The sequence below is a fragment of the Scyliorhinus torazame genome, chromosome 6 (assembly GCF_047496885.1).
Source record: "Scyliorhinus torazame isolate Kashiwa2021f chromosome 6, sScyTor2.1, whole genome shotgun sequence".
Classification (NCBI taxonomy): Eukaryota; Metazoa; Chordata; class Chondrichthyes; order Carcharhiniformes; family Scyliorhinidae; genus Scyliorhinus; species Scyliorhinus torazame.
In genome coordinates, this window is record NC_092712.1 from 105,405,643 (window position 1) to 105,418,556 (window position 12,914).

At 47.2% G+C, this 12,914-nt stretch overlaps 1 protein-coding gene across 10 annotated transcripts in view; it reads right to left on the reverse strand.

Moving 5' to 3' along the window:
* adam22 (ADAM metallopeptidase domain 22) overlaps positions 1 to 12,914 on the reverse strand; it is a 588,297-nt gene that overhangs the window by 200,434 nt on the left and 374,949 nt on the right. For all 10 annotated transcript variants that reach the window (XM_072508619.1, XM_072508628.1, XM_072508623.1 and 7 more), the window contains exon 16: positions 6,714 to 6,785. In XM_072508619.1, the coding sequence (XP_072364720.1) occupies positions 6,714 to 6,785 (72 nt within the window). The remainder of the gene's footprint in view (positions 1 to 6,713; positions 6,786 to 12,914) is intronic.

Sequence of the window (12,914 nt, forward strand, 5' to 3'; positions counted from 1 at the left end):
GTTGGCTGGGGCCAGAGAGCACCTACGGGGGTGGTCTGGGGGGATACCCATACGACCCAAGTTCACAGTGGGCAGTCAGCGGCATGCGCGGCTGCATGGCTGCCTTGAAAGCTGTGGCAATGGTGTTCTTTGCCCATCCACTTCGACCCCACAGCCCACCCCACGCTACTCCCCCCGGTCCTGGCCGAAGCTGCCCAGCCTGCGGCACAACTGTCAGCACACTATAGCGATGTTGGGCACTTTCCATACCCCCCTCTCTCCCCTCAGCAGCAACAGTGCCGGTTTCACAATTTTTCAAAGCACAAGTGAACCTCACCATCGGGAATTCCCTCTGGTGGAGGCGGAGAATCGTGGAGGCCCTGGAGAATACCAGGTCAGGCCCGCTAATGATATGCCAAAGCATTTACTGTGGAGTGGAACGCATTGACACTGCTGTCGGGACACCGGAGAATTGAGATTTTAAAAAAAATAAAAATTTTAAGTACCTAATTCTTTTTTTCCAATTAAAGGGCAATTTGTAGCATGGTCAATCCACCTACCCTGCACATCTTTGGGTTTGTGGGGCTGAGATCCACACAGACACGGGGAGAATGTGCAAACTCCACATGGACAGTGACCCAGGGCCGGGATAGAACCCGGGTCCTCGGCGGCAGGAGAATTGCGATTTGACCCACCACAATTTCGCCGTCAAGACTGATGTTCCGTCCAATCGCGTTTCCCGATTTTGGCGTCAGCCGACCGAGAATCCCACCCGTGGTATACTAAAACAAACTTTATTACTGACACAGTATTAAAACATCCTGAATATCACACAAGAAAATAGCTTAGAATTAGCCCATAAACAATGATAATCAATACAATGACACAATAACCCCAAACTGATATCTTTATTTCAACTCAAACAACAAAACCATCTCAGATTTCAATCCACTTTTAAATACAGATAGCACTAAGAAATACTTACTGCATAGAGATGTCTTGAATACTCCACTTTGAGAAGGAGAGATCTTCTGTGACTGGTTAAAGGAAGAGACCTGAAACCCTTTCAGCATAATGCAGAATCTCTCAGCTCACACTCCAGCCAAAAACCCAAAAACTGAACCTTGACACCTGACTGCATCAACCCCTGGCCCCTCTCAATAACTATGTCATCTGTCATCTTGCTAAGCTGAACACAATGGGCGCGATTCTCAGGAATGGAGACAGAGTGTTTGCGCCGTCGTGGACGCCGTCGCTTCTCACGACCGCGCGAAATGGGTACGGGGACTGCCAATTCTGGCCCCCACAGGGTTCACGCTGCTCCAGCCTCCCTTCCCGGCGCCAAATGGGCGCCGCGCCAACCCGCGCATGCGCGGGGGACTTCCTCAGCGCGCCAGCCCCGACACAACATGGCGTGGGGGTTCAGGGGCCGGCCGCGTAATAAAATAGGGCCGGGGCTGGAGAGGCCGGCCCGCCGATCGGTGGGGCTTGCGGGCCAGACCCCATCGGAGGCCCCCCCAGTGAAGGAGCGCTCCCCCCCCCCCCCACAGGAGCGCTTTCCCCCCCCCCCCTGACCCTTCGCGCAGACTTCCCGCCGGCAGCGACCAGATGCAAACGGCGCCGGCGGGACTCTGCCATTTCCACATGGCCGCTCGGCCCATCAAGGACAGAGAATGGGCGGCACGGCACCACGCCAAACGCGCCGGCACAAATGCCGGCGTTTCTCCACTCCTCGGAGAATCGCCTGCCGGCGTCGGACTGGCGCCGCGGGAAAAATGGCGCGAACGGCGATTCTCCCATAGGGAGAATTGTGCCCAATGTCTCTAATTAACTACTCCACAGTGAACCCTCTTAATATAAATAAAAGCCTGTTAGCCCAAACCTTTACGATGCTTTAACAGCACCTCGAGCTCCAAAAGCCTAGCTGTCTTGCAAACCAGGATATTTCAAAACACCAACAACAGGTTAGATGGATTGGCCTTGCTAAATTGTCCCTTCGTGTCCAAAGGTTAGGTAGGGTTAGAGGGATTTGGCCTAGGTAGGGTGCTCTTTCAGAGGACTGGTGCAGACCCGATTGGCCGAATGGTCTCCTCCTGCAGTGTAGGATTTCTATGATTGAAATATACAATGGAGGAGCACATTTGCGTTCAGTCTGAGATAATACCTTGGTCCAGAATATAGATCGTGCATTGCTCCAGGAGCTGCACTTCATTGTGTAGGCATTGGTGACAACTATCAGTGGCTATGTGAGAGGAGCCAACTTGGATTTGGATTTATTGTCACATGTACCGAGGTACAGTGAACCCTACTGTAAGTCCTATACACACACGACTGTGTGACAAAATTTGGCTCCAACTCCATCTACAAATTTGCTGATGACATGACCGCAGGGGTTCGATCTTGAATGACGATGAGTCAGAAAACAGGAGGGAGATAGAGAACCTAGTGGAGTGGTGTAACAACAGCAATCTTTCCCTTCACATCAGCAAAACTAAGAAGGTAGTTCTTGACTTCAGGAAGCGAAGTATCGTACACAACCCTGTCTGCCTCAATGGTGCCAAGGTGGAGATGGTTGACAGCTTCAAATTTCTTGGTGTGCACATCACCAACAACCTGTCCTGGTCCACCCATGTTGATGCTAGAAATCACAACAGCGCCAATACTTCCTCAAGAAATTAAGAAAATTCGGCATTTCCACTTTGACTCTTACCAATTTTTACAGATGCACCATAGAAAGCATCCTATCTGGGTGCATCACAGCCTGGTATGGCAACTGCTCGGCCCAAGACCATAAGATACTACAGAGTCGTGAACACAGCCCAGTCCATCATGCGAACTCACTTCTCATCCGTTGACTCTGTCTACACCTCCCATTGCCTTGGGAAAGCGGGCAGCATAATCAAAGACCCCTCACACCTGGGTTATTCTCTCTTCCAACCTCTTCCATTGGGTAGGAGATACAAAAGTCTGAGAACAGACACTAACAGGTTCAGTATCCTGTAAGTTTCAATAAGAACGCCCCCCCCCCCCCCACCACCACCACCACCCTCATCCTTCTAAGCTCCCAGGAGTACAGACCCAGAGTCCTCAACCGTTCCTTAAAAGAAAAGCTCTTCATTCCGGGGATCATTCTTGTGAACCTCCTCTGGACACTTTCCAAGGCCTGAACATGCTTCTTCAGATACGGGCCCAAAACTGCTCACAATACTCCAAATGGGGTCTGACCAGAGTGTTATACAGCCTCAGAAGTACATCTCTGTTCTTGTATTCTAGCCCTCTCGACATAAATGCTAACATTGTCTTTGCCTTCTTAACTGCCGACTGAACTTGCACATTAACCTTAAGAGAATCCTGAACTAGGACTCCCAAGTCCCTTTGTGCTTCTGATTTCCTGAGCCTTTTCCCATTTAGAAAATAGTCTATTTTAGTTGGGCTTTGGTTCTGATGATTTGCCTACTCCCGCTGGCAACTGCGCCCAGTTTCCCTGAGACACAATGCCTGCACTTGTGTGGTCTTCACACCTCCTGACTGTTACTCTGTTTACTTCTCAACTCTCATTCGGGTGGCTGGGGCACTCTAACCTTGACGACCACGTATGCTCCTGGCAACTGCTGCTGCTATCTTTCTGGCCTGTTGGACTCTTTTTGGTTGGTTGCTGGTCCCCTCGACAGCCATTGGCAAGCACCTCCTCCTCACCTCGCTGAAGGCTTTGCAGGCTCACATTCAGATGTTAGGTCAGCGACCACATTTTTGCCTCAGGCTGCCTGCCAGACCAAGTGCCAGAAGCCTGGCTGTTGCTTTGCAACTTTACTCAATGAAAGTTCAAACTTCACACCAATTCAGGAGATCTGTGTCTGAGCTGCTCTAAGTCTCCACCACCTCTCAACATCGAGGTCAAGGTGCTGCGAGTACTGTGCGATGCAAGGTATGTGAACAAACTACGAAGTCACAAACAAAGTGCAGGTCACCAGTTGCACGTCACCTATGTATCATTGTGAAACACACTGGTCTAATTAGGCATCACCGTGCTCTTTTGATCCAACGAGGGTGCTGATTCTGACAGGTTTGATATTAAGTATGCATGGCATTCAACTGGATTAATTATGTTCCTGATATGGCACAGTGGGAAATGTGCGCTGTCACCAAAGGCAGGAGTGCACGATCACAACCTGTTTTCCTGCTGACGTATAACTGATTTTTCTCTCTCACAATATTTCCCGCTACCGCCCGCCTCTGATGGGAGCAGAAAATCCCAACCTTGATGTTTCGGCATAGTATTTGAGGCAGCCATGACATGACATAAGAGGTGTACCAGTGTAAGGGTAAATTAATATATTTAGTAAAAAAGAAGGGATAGATCGAGCACCTCTGCATTAGGGTAAAGAGCACATGCTAGTCAAATGCTCTACCTCAAGGACCTAAAATCAGTAGAACTCACCAGCAAGGCTGTTTGCTTGTTGGAACAACAGACAGTCTTTAGCTAGGAGATAACAGCCAAGGTTTTGGGTGAAAGGTTTAATAATACAAGATTGAAAATTAAACAATCTTCTCTGTACTGACTAACTATATAAGCAGTCTGTATCTGTGACTTTGTGGAGAGAACTGGATTAGAATGCTCTCCCTGTGGCAGCTGCATGAGAGGTGTAAGCTATATTAAAGGAGAGTGCTGCTTCAGAGGTTTCTATTGGTTAGTTCCCTCCCTGCTTGAATAATGAATAAATGGTTGTAACCTGTCCTTGGGTCTCCTTTGGTTAGTTGGTAGAAGTCCAACACAACAATTTGGCACAGCCAACAGAATACTCGTATCGGCTCATCAGAACGATTCTGCAAACAGCGTGAGTGTATTTTGTTTACCACCCACAGCTAGTGCAGCCTGGCCGAGGTATGTCTGGTCGAATAACAAAAGAATCTGAAAGGAGAACTCAGAGCAGGAGACACCAGGTAGGAGGCGGAGCCATGCTGGGAGGCTAGTGGTGCCGAATCCATGCAGGTTCGCCAGATCATTACCATGTGAGGTTAAGGAGGCAGAGCTGTGCTGAAGGGCTACAGTCAGGAAAGATAGTAGTTGAAGCCTTGGGGGGGAGGCCAGACCCTTAAAAGAAACTGCATGTAAACAAGTTGATAGAACCATGAAGGTTCGAAAACACAGCGCAGAGACGGGCAGGAATAGAATGCTGTCAGGAAAAGCGGAATAGAGTACTATGAACCTCAATTGGGAAGCCAAAGGCACTATCACAAGGTTCACAGCAGAACACCACCTCAGATGTAGTTTTTCCCCCAATACATTTAGAGTACCCAATTCATTTTTTCCAATTGAGGGCCAATCAACCTACCCTGCACATTTTTGGGGTTGTGGGCGCGAAACCCACAGAAACACGGGGAGAATGTGCAAACTCCACACGGACAGTGGCCCAGAGCCAGGACCAGACTTGGGACCTCGGCACTGTGATGCAGCAGTGCTAACCACTGTGCCACTGTGCTGCCCTAACCTCAGATGTAGTTAAATATTTTTAGTAACCACAGACGAGTCAGAGGTGAGTGGATAACAGAAACTCGTTTTATGACAAAGTTAATACTCTCCAGATTCCAGCCAGGCCTGAGGTGTCAGTACCAAAACTGGCCGACGTTTATATGACAGGTTATTAAAATGTTCAAGGGCTCCCTGCTCCTCACCCGTGGAGCTCATATTCACAAGGCTCATGGGGAGGCTAATTGCTTTTACCCCATAGGTCTCATGCAGCTTATAACAATGTTGTAAGAGCAAATAACATTACACCAGCATCAATCCGGCTTCCTGAGGGCTGAAGACAGTGAAGACAGTGAAGAGAAAATTTTAGGCTGGAAGGACAAAAGGAGATTGCTGGGCAGATGTGCATTGGGGAGACGGCAGTTGGTTCGGGGGTGGAGAGCTGGTGGTTTTGGGGGGTATGTAGTAAATTACTGGGGGATAGGGATAGTCAGAGATTAGGGATATGTAGGGTGTTGAAGACCAGGTAAGGGAGAGTTAAAGATCGTTAGGGGGGGTTTCATAATCAGAGTTTGGGGATACTCAGAGATCAGGAGGTGGAGGAGTCAAGACCATTGGGCTAGTTAAATTGGCCAACTGTGGGTTGTGCAAAGAGATTGACCTGTTGGGTCTAGTTGAAACACTCCTGGCTCACAAGCACTAAAATGAATCCCTTGAGGCTCTGATTTTTATTGCCTCCTTTTACCTGATGTATTTCCCCTGGGAAAACAGCTTCCATGAGTTGATAATAAAAATCTTCTTAAAATGGAGGTACAGAGAATCCACAGAAGATTTTACTGAGAACCTGACCTGCTGACACTGGTCCAATTATCTGTCTCTTACTGGCTTCTCTTAAAACTAGAAGGAGGTAAGCTGTGGTCAGGTTTGAGATTTAACAAAATATTACTTCCCAACCAGCCCCCAACCCATGAGTACTTGGGAGTTAAATTTCTCCTGTAGTTAAGCCACTCTGGAGCATCAAGTCAATTTGGACTGATAAACTCATGCTTCTGCAATCAATCTGAAATGCATGGGAGGTTTTCGTGTTGCCGCTATCACTAGCCTAGCTTTGCAATAACACAGATGGATTCCACATACACTTTCCTCTTTAACAAATTATTACTTCAACTTTCAGAATAAAAACAGATTACAATTACTCAGCAAATTTACTGACACATTTCATGAAGAAGAAGCATACAGAGTGTTGGGCTCGAATGTTGGTACTTACAGTTTGTGAGCCACAGTCGCATTCTTCTCCTGCCTCTACAAATCCATTGCCACACTCCGGAGGATCAAGAAGCTGCATTAGTCAAAGAACATAATAGTCATAAATCACAGTGCCTTTAATCATCAAGTTTCCACATAATGATTAGACCAACATTTTGCTTTATTTGCTGGAGAATTAATTTTCTGATTTTAACACTGATGCTAGCACATTCACTTTAGTGGCTTTCCGTCAATTGTGCGATAAGAAAATCCAGGCTGAATATGTTGTACAGGCCTAGATTTGCATAGAGCTGTGGAGACTCCATGGACCTTTAAAAATTGTGGCAGGACACGGAACTGGAAGTGGTGTCCCCATTTTCAACAGATCCTATTTTCGCCAAGGGGTGTGGGGAGACATGCGATGTGACTCTCATATCAGGTAACACTGAACTCCGCAGAGCTACTTTTTCTGAGTTCAAACAGTCCCTACTTGTGCTGGAGCAAGGGCCTTGTCCTGCAGTGTGTGAGTTACAAATTTATAGATTAGGGTAAATGCTCATGAAGGCGGATTAGATCTGTAGCACTGCCAAGATGTGAAATTATTAAAATAGCCAGTGCTTTAAAAATGGAAAACACTGCCTGCATCTAAGTTGAAAAAAATCTGTGCTCGCAGTTTCAATAGCTGTTTGTTGCGACAACCTTAAGTTCTATCGTTAAACATTATTACTGCTTGTTGCTTCTCACAACCTGTCATCATCATAGTGGGAGAGCTTTAAATTAACAGTTTGATTGACAGCTCAAATAAGTTGTTAAAGGTGTTTTTGATGTGAGGTTATGAATACAAATGTTTATTTTTATAAAGGATGACATATTTGAGGGGGTTATAATGTATTGAATGATCTTTCATAAAGGTAAGTGTTTTTTATATCTGGTGAAGTCTGTCCTAGATATTTGGAACTTTATTTTGCTTCAGCTCAGCATAACCCCTGAGGCTTGCCCTTGGCAGATTTAGGGTGAGTTGGTATGCAGGCTGTAAGGGAAAACATGGTGGGAAGGAGGGCATGTGTTGGCAGTAAATTAGCCTAGGGCAATGCTCCCAAACTTTTCCCCACTGAGATCCATGTTGATCCTTCAAAATTGGTCTGACGCCAGATGCCAACAAAAACAAAACATGATAGTAACTTTCAAGATTCAATTATTAAAGTTTGCACATTAAAGATAAAAATACATGATATAGATGAAAATATCTGTATTTTTAAACTATTTTGTGAAAATATTACCTTATGTACTGACAGGCTACAACTCTACAGCTCCAGATTAGAGAAGCACCATGCCAAATGAGCAGTTACAAAAATACGTATTAGGTGCAGGAATAAAGCTCTTGGCCCCTTGAGCCTGCTCTGCCATTCAATAAGATCTTGGCTGACCTGATTGTATCCTCAACTCTAGATTCCTGCCTTCTCCTGATAACCTTTCGTCCCCTTGCTGATCAAGAATCTATCGAGCTCAGCCTCAAAAGTATTCAAAGACTCTGCTACCTTTTGAGGAAGAGAGTTCCAAAGACTCATGTCGCTCTGGGAATTTTTTTTCCCCTCATCTGTGTCTTAAATGGGTGATACCCTATTTTTAACAGTGACCCTTAGTTGTAGATTACTCCACAAGAGGAAACATCTTCTCCTCATCCATCCTGTCAAAAACCTTCAAGATCTTACGTTCCTATCAAGTCGACTCTTCTAAACGCTAGTGGATACAAATCTAACCTGTCTAACCTTTCCTCATGAGGCAACATTTCTGGTATTAGTCTAGAAAACCTTTTCTGAACTGCTTCTAACACATTTACATTCTTCCTTGAATAAGGAGGCCAATACTGTACACAGTACTGGTGTCACAAATGTCCTGTCCACCTGCAGCGTAACATCCCCACTTTTGCAATCAATTCTCCTTGCAATAAACAATAATATTCTATTAGCTTCCGTAATTACTTGCAGCACCTGCATATTAGCCTTTTGGATTCATACACCAGGACACAAGATCCTTCTGAATCTCTTCAATTTCTCATCATTTAGATAACATTTTTTATTTTTTCTGCCAAAATGGACAATTTCACATTTGGTCATAATAATCACCATTTGCCAGATCTTTGCCATCTCTCTTTACCTATCCATGTCTCTCTGTAGCCTCCTTATGTTCTCTTCACAACTTACTTTCCTACCTACCTGTGTCATCAGCAAATTTAGACCTTTAGTCCCTTCTTCAAACTCATTTATATGAATTGTAAAAGGTTGACACCCCAACACTGATTCCTGTGGCACACCACTCATCACATCCTGCCAACCAGAAAAAGGCTACTCTCTATTTCCTGTTAGCTAGCCAATATCCACAGCAAGCACTCCAATAAATTGGTTAAACATGATTTCACAAAACCATGTTGACTCTGCCTGATTGTCTTGAATTTTTCCAAGTGTCCTGCCATAACATCTTTAATAATGGATTCTAACCTTTTTCCTATGACAACTTAGGCTAACTGGCCTGTAGCTTCCTGCTTTCTGTCTCCCTCCCTTTTTGAATAATGGAGTTACTGTGGTAAACACTGGTAACACACTACATGTATTACGGTACTGCCACTGTATTACAGGTACCACAGTAAATCCCATCCTGCTGGCTCCTCCCAGCAGGCAACGTATAAAAGTGAATGCTCTCCTGCGTTGCTCCCATTCTGGTTCCAGCTGCAGGAGGCACAACATCTTGTGCAATAAAGCCTCGATTGTTTCACCAGTCTCGTCTTGTGGTAATTGACGGTACATCAATTTATTGCACAAGATTTTAAAAGATGAACATCTTAATCAAGCCTGATCGCCTGGAGCTGAACTCTCATGCAGCCGATGCCACGTCAACCTTCGAGCACTGGCTAGCCTGCTTTGAAGGCTACCTCAGAGCAGCCACTGAAGAACTCTCGGACCTAGAGAAGCTCCAGGTCCTCTACTCATGGGTGAGCCGTCAAGTTTTTCCCCTCATCCGGAACGCGCTCACCTACACAGAAGCAATGGTGCTAATAAAGGTACATCAACTCTGTGAATCAAGTGTATGCCAGGCACCTCCTGGCCAGGAGACGGCAACTCCCGGGGCAGTCTCAAGACAATTTCTTGTGGGCTCTACTGATTCTCGGTAGGAACTGTACCGGCCAGGCAGTTTCGGCAGTCCAACACACCAAACTACTAATCAGAGATGCTTATGTCACGTGCATTAAGTCTACTTACGTTCGCCAGCGGCTATTAGAAGGGGGTACGCTCGACCTAGCAGCTTGCTAATTCCCTAGAAGTGGCCTCCCGTAATCTGGAGGCCTACACCTCCGACCGCGCGGCACCCTCGTGGGCATCGTGGGCCCCACCAGCTGCCGACTCGATTACACGGCAAGCCTGCGCCGCACGGCAGCCAGCCAACTCCGGAGTGCCCAAATGTTATTTTTGTGGCCAGAGCAAACATCCCAGGCAGCGCTGCCCGGCACGAAGCGCGACCTGCAATGGGTGCGGGAAGAAGGGCCACTTTGTTTCCATTTGCCAAGCCCGGTCGGTCGCCTCTGTTTCCAGGCCCGGCATTGCTACACCCCCCACGTGTGATCCAGGGGCGCCGCCACCTTCTTCAACACAAGCCACGTGTGGCCCGTGGGCGCCGCCATCTTTGATGCTGTCCACCATGTGCACCCCGTGGGCGCCGCCATCTTTGGCGCTATCTTGGACTGCGCCTCAGGACCCCGTTCGCGGACCGCCGATGCATCCACTATCGCTGATTAGCCCTGAACTTCGCAACATCTTCCGCAGCTCGCCTCCATCATCCTTGATCAGTCTCGGCTCCGCAACCTCGCGACCGCTACGACGACGGTAAAGATCAACTGGCACGAGACGACCTGCCTCTTTGACTCCGGGAGCACAGAGAGCTTCATCCACCCTGCTACAGTAAGGCGCTGCTCCCTCCCGGTACTCCCCATCACCCAGAAAATCTCCCTGGCCTCTGGATCCCATACCGTGCAAATCCGGGGATACTGCGTAGTGACCCTCACCTTTCAGGGCGTAGAATATAGAACATAGAACATTACAGCGCAGTACATGCCCTTCGGCCCTCGATGTTGCGCCGACCTGTGAAACCACTCTAAAGCCCATCTACACTGTTCCCTTATCATCCATATGTCTATCCAATGACCAATTGAATGCCCTTAGTGTTGGCGAGTCCACTACTGTTGCAGGCAGGGCATTCCACGCCCTTACTACTCTCTGAGTAAAGAACCTACCTCTGACATCTGTCGTATATCTATCTCCCCTCAATTTAAAGCTATGTCCTCTCGTGCTAGACATCACCATCCGAGGTAAAAGGCTCTCACTGTCCACCCTATCCAATCCTCTGATCATCTTGTATGCCTCAATTAAGTCACCTCTTAATCTTCTTCTCTCTAACGAAAACAGCCTCAAGTCCCTCAGCCTTTCCTCATAAGATCTTCCCTCCATACCAGGCAATATTCTGGTAAATCTCCTCTGCACCCTTTCCAATGCTTCTACATCCTTCCTATAATGTGGCAACTAGAATTGCACGCAATACTCCAAATGCGGCCCCACCAGAGTTTTGTACAGCTGCAACATGACCTCATGGCTCCGAAACTCAATCCCTCTACCAATAAAAGCTAACACACCATACGCCTTCTTAACAACCTTCTCAACCTGGGTGGCAACTTTCAGGGATCTATGTACATGGACACCGAGATCTCTCTGCTCATCCACACTGCCAAGAATCTTACCATTAGCCCAGTACTCTGTCTTCCGTTTATTCCTTCCAAAATGAATCACCTCACACTTTTCTGCATTAAACTCCATTTGCCACCTCTCAGCCCAGCGCTGCAGTTTATCTATGTCCCTCTGTAACTTGTAACATCCTTCCGCACTGTCCACAACTCTACCGACTTTAGTGTCATCTGCAAATTTACTCACCCATTCTTCTACGCCCTCCTCCAGGTCATTTAAAAAAATGACAAACAGCAGTGGCCCCAAAACAGATCCTTGTGGTACACCAGTAGTAACTGGACTCCAGTTTGAACATTTCCCATCAACCACCACCCTTTGTCTTCTTCCAGCTAGCCAATTTCTGATCCAAACTGCTAAATCACCCTGAATCCCATGCCTCCGTATTTTCTGCAGTAGCCTACCGTGGGGAACCATATCAAACGCTTTACTGAAATCCATATGCACCACATCAACTGCTTTACCCTCATCCACCTGTTTGGTCACCTTCTCAAAGAACTCAATAAGGTTTGTGAGGCACGACCTACCCTTCACAAAACCGTGTTGACTATCTCTAATCAAATTATTCCTTTCCAGATGATTATACATCCTATCTCTTATAAACCTTTCCAAGATTTTGCCCACAACAGAAGTAAGGCTCACTGGCCTATAGTTACCGGGATTGTCTCTACTTCCCTTCTTGAACAAGGGGACAACATTTGCTATCCTCCAGTTTTCTGGCACTATTCCTGTAGACAACGATGACTTGAAGATCAAAGCCAAAGGCTCAGCAATCTCCTCCCTAGCTTCCCAGAGAATCCTAGGATAAATCCCATCCGGCTCAGGGGACTTATCTATTTTCACACTTTCCAGAATTGCTAACACCTCCTCCTTATGAACCTCAAGCCCTTCTAGTCTAGTACTTTGGACATTGAAAACAGCACGGGAGGAGAGACAGCCGGGACATTGAAAACAGCGCGAGAGGAGAGACAGCCGGGACAGTGAAAACAGCGCAAGAGGAGAGACAGCCGGGACAGTGAAAACAGCGCGAGAGGAGAGACAGCCAGGACAGTGACAACAGCACGAGAGGAGAGACAGCCAGGACATTGAAAACAGCGCGAGAGGAGAGGCAGCCGGGACAGTGAAAACAGCGCGAGAGGAGAGACAGCCAGGACAGTGAAAACAGCACGGGAGGAGAGACAGCCGGGAGATTTGAAAAGCACGGGAGCTGCGAGTTGGAGCAGAGATTTAAAAAGAGCGGGAGATTCGAGTCGGAGCGGAGTTTTAAAAAGAGCGGGAGCTGCGAGTCGGAGCAGAGATTTAAAAAGAGCGGGAGCTGCGAGTCGGAGCTGAGATTTAAAAAGAGCAGGAGCTGAGAGTCGGAGCAGAGATTTAAAAAGAGCGGGAGCTGCGCGTCGGAGCGGAGATTTAAAAAGAGCAGGAGCTGAGAGTTGGAG